The sequence below is a fragment of the Mus pahari genome, chromosome 9 (genome assembly GCF_900095145.1).
Source record: "Mus pahari chromosome 9, PAHARI_EIJ_v1.1, whole genome shotgun sequence".
Classification (NCBI taxonomy): domain Eukaryota; kingdom Metazoa; phylum Chordata; class Mammalia; order Rodentia; family Muridae; genus Mus; species Mus pahari.
Genome location: NC_034598.1, coordinates 21,801,729 through 21,809,289, shown reverse-complemented (window position 1 = coordinate 21,809,289; position 7,561 = coordinate 21,801,729). Strand labels below are relative to the sequence as shown.

Here is a 7,561-nt window from a genome sequence, read left to right as displayed (position 1 = left end):
CTACCATCATGAGATATGTCTTTAAATCCGAGTTTTGCTTTTCGGGTATGTTGGGGTATCCAGGACTGGCTGAAGTTGGAGTGCTGGGTTCTGATGATGGTGAGTGGTCTTGGTTTCTGTTTCATAAGATTCTTAAGTCTGCCTTTCGCTATTTGGTAATCTCTGGAGTTAGTTGTTATAGTTGCCTCTGGTTGGAGCTTGTTCCTCCTGTGATTCTGTTAGCCTGTGTCAGCAGTCCTGGGAGCCTAGCTCTCTCCTGAATCTTCTTGTTCAGAGTACTCTCTGCAGGCAAGCTCTCCTCTTGCAGAGAATGTGCACAGAGTTCTGGCATTTAGACCTGCCTCCTGGATCAAGATGTAGTCCTGAAATGGTGCCTGTCCCAGAAGATGTGTGGCCTCTGCAGTTTGCACACTCACCTGCAAAGACTAGTCTCTGAGGCACCCTGTACACAATATGGCTCTCTCACCTGCTCTGGTAGACAGAGCCCTCTTGGGTGGCTACCTCTCCTCTGGCAGAGAAGGTGCTCGGGTGACTGGAGCCCGAAATGGGGTCTATCCCAGAAGCTGTGTCGCTTCTGCAGTTCGCCCTCTCACATGCTCCGACTGAAGACTGGACTACTTGGAGCATAGGTGTCTCCCTCACCAGCTCAGGCAGGGAGAGCCCTCCTGGGCAGACACCTCTCCTCTGGTGGGGAAGGTGCCCGGAAAATGGGGACTGTCCCAGAAGCTGTGTTGCTTCTCCTGTCCACACACTCACCAGTGAGGACTGGAGCCTGTGCGACCCGGAGCAAAAATGGCTCCCTCACCCCAGAGTATTATTTTCTTAAAAGTAAATTTTTGTGGTCCTTTAGAAATTACTCAAAGGTCATATGGCAGCAGTACATTTTTATTGTAATAATTGCAGCCATCTCCCTAATTAAACCTTTTGATGTTTATTTCTCACACATACAAGAGCATCCTTCTAGGTATTTCATGTTACTTAATGAGTTTGGAAGAACATAGGCAGATTTCCGTTGTTGATAAGTTTTCTTTGCTTGAAACTTTGTGTTTCCCCAGCCTTTCTGTGAACGTTTCCTGAAGTGTTATAGGGAGGTCTGGTTGGTGTCTGTATTCTGTATCTGCTTACAGTTGTGTTCTAAAAGCTGCTGCTGCATTTCAGTTCATTTAACTCTCGATACTAGTGATCAGGTACATAAGTTTTGAAATGATCACTGCTCTTCTTTTCTCTTCTGACCATTTCATGTACGTTTTTGCAGAAGAATTCATAGTTCTGGTTTTATAAAAAATCCTGTTAAAAGCGTTTATGTGCAAATGGAAATTTCAGATATTCTATGGATTTAATAATCCTCATGTTCTACTTTTTATACTTCTTCATTCAACTACTAAATTGTCTATCTGTGTCTTTCTGCCTCCTTTTCTTTTCTCCTTTCTCTTGCTTTCTCTCCCTCTATTCCTCCCCTTTCCCTCCCTTCTCTGCTGTCCTTTCCTCTACCTACCTACCTTCCTCCTTCCTTCCTTCCTTTTGTTCTTTCTTCCTCTTTTCCTTTTGAAGTAGGCTTGAACTAAATCTGCCTGTCTCCACTTGGACAGCTGGGATTAAAGGCACACCACACCACATCCATCTACATCACCAGATTGTAAATTTTAAAGGAATGGAGACATCAAGATGCACATGTGAGCGTACCTAACTACAAAGACTGCTGAGAGCATAGTTTAGCTACTATCCAATTCCTGAGGAAGGGAAGAACACACTTTTGTTTCTTTGAGACATGGTGTCACTCTGTAGCACTGGCTGTCTGGGAACTTGCTTTGTAGGTCAGGCTAGCATGAAGTTTTCAAAGACATACTTCTCTCTGCTTCTTAAAGGCCCGTGCCACTGTGCCTGGCCAGAACATCTTTTGTTGGGCAGATGTTAATGCTTACCAGAACACTTTGTTTTCTCCCTCCCTCTTTCTGCCTGGGCATTCCTCTGTGGGTTAACCTGCCCTTGAACTCTCCATGGTGCACAGAGTGGTTCCAGGGAACCCATCTCCCTTACATCCTGCATGCACATGTTATACAGAAACACATACACTGCATGCACATGTTATACAGAAACACATATAGGCGAAACACCCATACACATAAAATTCTAAAGTAAAAATAAATCTTAAAATTATAAGTTTTCTCCTTTGGAGACATGTTTTAGACTTGTAGAGCTGAGGGGATGTAGAACTTTTTTAGTTTTAAGTCTTACTTCAAGGAAAAGCCACTACTTAACTCCTACTTAGATCCTGAGAAAACATTGAATGTCTCAGTCCAGGCTGTGGGTACCCACAGACATGAAGAGAGGAAGGAGGGAGGTGGAGACGTGAGAGAGAATGAGGCGAGAGGTAGGAGTGAACAACTGTATCAAAGCCTGACTTCTGGAGGTGTGATGTGAATATTTGCTTGTGTTGCTGGTAACAGGAATGCATGTCACAAGGAAAGCTTGACTTAGAGCTATATTGATTTAACCACATTACTTCTTATTTCTACATAAAAAAGCTATAAGAAATCATATGATTTTGAAATTCCTTTTTAAAAATTTTCTGGTTTTTGAAAGAGGGTTTTTCGGTGTAGCCCTGGCATTTCACTAGCCTGATGTACCATTTTTATGAAACAGAAACTTAGATTTTCCTTGATAGCACTATGTTCTTAAAATTGTATTCTTTTACACAGAAAAAAAATGTACCTGCGTATCTTGAGTTCACTCACTAAGTCTACCCTGAATTTAAAGGTATAAGGAAATGATGTATTCCCTGAAGAACATTATGATGGTGGTGGTCGAGTCAATGATCAACAAGTTTGAGGAAGATGAGACACGAAGTGAGGACAGGCAGAGGAAAATGCAGAAGGAGCAGAGTGGCAGCTGCTGCACAGACAACTGCTCCGACAGTGACTCCTCCTTCAATCAGGTGTGTTGTCCCCTTCTGCAAGCATCCTGGGCTGTGTGGGTGTGGAGCGAGTGATCTGCATGCATGCTTATTGCTCTCTGCTCTTAACTATGTGTGCGATATGACTATGTGTTCAAGTCTCTGCCAATGCAACCCCCTCTGTCCCTGCTTGATGGAATCCATGATGGACTGTATGTACCCTGTAATTGTAAATTCAAGTATTCAAGTACTTTCTTCTCTGAGTTTCTTCATTACTTTTTTCCCCCCTTAGAATTCACCTTTATTATTCAATTTTATAGCTTTTTAGTTAGATATTTTCTTTATTTACATTTCAAATGTTATCCCCTTTCTTGGTTTCCCCTCCTCAAACCCCCCATCCTACCCCCTTCCTCCTGCTCACCAACCCACCCACACATGCTTCCCTGTCCTGGCATTCCCCTACTCTGGGGCATTGAGCCTTCTTAGGACCAAGAGCCTCTCTTCCCACTGATGTCCAACAAGGCCATCCTCTGCTACATATGCAGCTGGAGCCATGGGTCCCTACATGTGTACTCTTTTGTTGGTGGTTTCATCCCTAAGAGCTCTGGGGGTACTGGTCATATTATTGTTCCTCCTATGGGGTTGCAAACCCCTTCAGCTCCTTGAGTCCTTTTTCTCTACTTCCTCCATTGGGGACCCTGTGCTCAGTCCAATGGTTGGCTGAGAGTATCCATGTCTGTACTAGTTAGGCACAGGTAGAGCCCCTCAGGAGACACCTATATCAGGCTCCTGTCAGCAAGCACTTGTTAGCACCCACAGTAATGTCTGGGTTTGGTGACTGTATATGGGATGGATCCCCAAGTGGGGCAATCTCTGGATGGCCTTTCCTTCAGTCTCTGCTCCACACTTTGTAACTCTTCCCATGGGTATTTTTCCCTCTTCTAAGAAGAACCGAAGTATCCATACTTTGGTCTTCCTTCTTTTTGAGCTTCATGTGGTCTGTGAATTATATCTTACTGCTTTTAATATTCTTTCTTTGTTTAGTGCATTTGGCATTTTGATTATTATGTGATAGGAGGAATTTCTTTTCTGGTCCAATCTATTTGGAGTTCTGTAGGCTTCTTGTATGTTCACGGGCATCTCTTTCTTTAGGTTTAGGAGGTTTTCTTCTACAATTTTGTTGAAGATATTTACTGGCCCTTTAAGTTGGGAATCTTCACTCTCTTCTGTACCTATTATCCTTAAGTTTGGTCTTTTTATTGTGTCCTGGATTTCCTGGATGTTTTGGATTAGGAGCTTTTTGCTTTTTGCATTTTCTTTGACTGTAATGTCAATGTTTCCTATGGTATCTTCTGCACCTGAGATTCTCTTCTATCTCCTGTATTCTGTTGGTGATGCTTGCATCTATGACTGCTGATCTCTTTCCTAGGTTTTCTATCTCCAATGTTGACTCCTTTTGTGATTTCTTTATTATTTCTATTTCAATTTCTTAGATCCTGGATAGTTTTGTTCAATTTTTCACCTGTTTGGTTGTGTTTTCCTGCAATTCTTTAAAGGATTTTTGTGTTTCCTCTTTAAGGGCTTCTACCTGCTTACCTGTGTTCTCCTGTATTTCTTTAAGGGATTTATTTATGTCCTTCTTAAAGTCCTCTATCATCATTATGAGATGTGATTTTAAATCAGAGTCTTGCTTTTCTGGTGTGTTGGGGTAACCAGGGATTGCTGTGGTGGGAGAACTGGGTTCTGATGATGCCAATTAGCCTTGGTTTCTGTTGCTTATGTTCTTTCACTTGCCTCCCACCCTCTGGTTATCTCTAGTGCTACCTGCCCTTGCTATATCTGACTGGAGCTGATCCTTCCTGTGATCCTGATTGTGTCAGAACTCCTCAGAGTTCATCTGTCTAAGGGATCCTGCGATTCTGTGATCCTATGATCCTGAGATCCTGGGTGTGTCAGAGCTTCTGGGAGTCAAGCTGCCTCTGGAACCCTGAGATCCTGGTGTGACTAAGCTCCTGTGATCCTGTGATCCTGGGGGTGTTAGAGTGTCTGGGAGTGGAGCTTCCTCTTAGTTTTGTGGGCCTGTCTGCAGAGTTTGTGCCTAAGGTCTCCTCAGGGCTTCAGCCCAGACTGGAAGGAACTCCTGCTACTGGTCGAGGGGAGTTCCTGGGTGCCTGGGTTCTGCTGGTCCCAGTTACTTCCGGTGTTGGGGCACATGTTGTGTGCTCCTCACCTCTGATTCTATGATACTGGTTCTGTTAGAGGGCCTGGGAGGGGAGCTTCATCTGGGTGTTGTGGGACTGGCCAAGTTTGTGTGCAAGGTCTTCTCAGGGCACAGGCCCAGACTGGTCAGTTGCTCTTATTCTGTTGTTGTTGTTGCTATTGGTAGTGTGTGTACGTGTGTGTGTGTGTGTGTGTGTGTGTGTGTGTTTGTGTGTGTGTGTATTGCTGTTCTGAGTATATCTTTCCTGTGTTTTCATGGATGTAGTTAACCTCCTTTGGTTGGAGTTTTCCTTCTTGCGTCTTTTAAAGGATTGGATTTGTAGATAGATATTGTTTAAATTGGTATTTATCATGGATTATCTCATTTTCCTCATCTATGGTGTTTGAAAGTTTTTCTGGGTATAATAATCTGGTTGACATCTGAGGTTTAGAGTCTGTAGGACATCGGTCTGACCCTTCAGCTTGTTGAGTCTCCATTAAGAATTACCTGTAGTTTTAATAGGTCAGCCTCTGTATATTACTTGCACTTTCCCTTGCAGCTTTTAATATTCTTTCCTTGTCCTGTATGCTTAATGTTTTGATTATTACTTGGTGAGGGGGCTTTCTTTTCTTGTCAAATCTACTTGGTGTTTTTTTTGTTTTTTTGTTTGTTTGTTTGTTGTTTTTCGAGACAGAGTTTCTCTGTATAGCTCTGGCTGTCCTGGAACTCACTTTGTAGACCAGGCTGGCCTCAAACTCAGAAATCCGCCTGCCTCTGCCTCCCAAGTGCTGGGATTAAAGGCGTGCGCCACCACACCCGGCTCTTCTTGGTGTTCTTTATGCTTCTTTTAACTTCATAGGTACTGCCTTCCTTTGTTTAAGATATTTTTTCTATAACTTTTTTTTTCTTTTTTGGTTTTTCGAGGCAGGGTTTCTCTGTGTAGCCCTGGCTATCCTGGAACTCACTCTATAGACCAGGCTGTCCTCGAACTCAGAAATCCACTTGCCTCTGCCTCCCAAGTGCTGGGATTAAAAGCATGCGCCACCACTGCCTGGCATTATGTATAGGTTTTTAAGCTGCATTTTTATCTCCTTTCTCTATTCCTTTTATTCTTAGATTTGGTCTTTTCATTGGTTTCCAGATTTCCTGAATGTTTTACTTTAGGAAGTTTTAGATTTGACATTTTCCTTGATTGAATTATCCATTTTTTTTTATATCATATCATCAATGCCTAAGATTCTCTCTTCCATCTCTTCTATTCTGTTTGAGGTTTAAATGAAAGTAAATCAATACTTATATTCCTGGCATTAAAAAGTAAAAATACCCTAGGAATGAAATTTATACTTTTTGGGTTCCTATTTACAAAGAGATTATCTAAGGGCTAGGTTCAATTTTCTCTGGGCATCCATTTAGCTATTTAAAAGGACATTACAAGTTATGCTGCTCTTCTTAACCACAGGGGGTATTTTTCTGAAATTCACTGATCTTCTGAAATAAAATGTACATTATCAATATTAAAATTCTAAGCTCAGTCTTTAGCATTAGCTTAAATTATTACGTTTTTCTCCTAGTCAAACCTAACAACTGGGAATCAGAATCATTATTTTGAATTTTTTCTTAAAATTAGTTTCAAATAGATATAAGAATTATATCTTGGGCTGGAGAGATGGCTCAGGGGTTTAGAACATTGACTGCTCTTCTGGAGGTTCTGAGTGCAATTCCCAGCAACCACATGGTGGCTCACAACTATCTGCAATGGGATCCAATGCCCTCTTCTGGGGTGTTAGATGACAGCTACAGTGTACTCATATAAATAAAATAAATAAATAAAATCTTAAAAAAAAAGAATTAAATCTTCTGTTCTGACTTATGAACTCTCCTGCTTTCATCACAACTGTATGATAGCAACTTCTGCTAGATATACATAGTAATCATGTTTAATTGTAAGAGAAGTTTGTTCAGAAATTAATGATTACATCCATTAAATCATTAATGGTGTCCTAGCAGGTCGTTCAAGAGAATAAGTTCTCACATGAGTGCCACTAGAGATTATTAGTCATTTAAAAATGTCTGTTAGTCCTCAGAGTAGTTGTTGGGCAATATTAATCACTGTACCAGTACCATGCAGTTTTTATCACAGTTGTTCTGTAGTACATCTTGTGGTCCAGGAGGGTGATTCCCTCAGAAGTTCTTTTATGGTTGAGAATAGTTTGCATTATCCTGTTTTTTCTTTTTTTATTCCAGATGAATTTTAGAATTACTTGTTCTAACTGTGAAGAATTGAGTTGGAATTTTTTTAAATTAATTTATTATTATTTTCTTTATTTACATTTCAAATGCTATCCCGAAAGTTCCCTATACCCCATCCTGCCCTAGCTCCCCTCCCCACCCACTCCCACTACTTGGCCCTGGCATTCCCCTGTGCTGGATCATATAAAGTTTACAAGACCAAGGGGCCTCTCTTCCCA

The 7,561-nt window shown here is 41.6% G+C and overlaps 1 protein-coding gene across 3 annotated transcripts in view; it reads left to right on the top strand.

The window, feature by feature from the left end:
* Window positions 1-7,561, top strand: part of Tbc1d32 (TBC1 domain family member 32) — a 201,917-nt gene that overhangs the window by 10,684 nt on the left and 183,672 nt on the right. For all 3 annotated transcript variants that reach the window (XM_029542476.1, XM_029542475.1, XM_029542474.1), the window contains exon 3: window positions 2,758-2,935. In XM_029542476.1, the coding sequence (XP_029398336.1) occupies window positions 2,758-2,935 (178 nt within the window). The remainder of the gene's footprint in view (window positions 1-2,757; window positions 2,936-7,561) is intronic.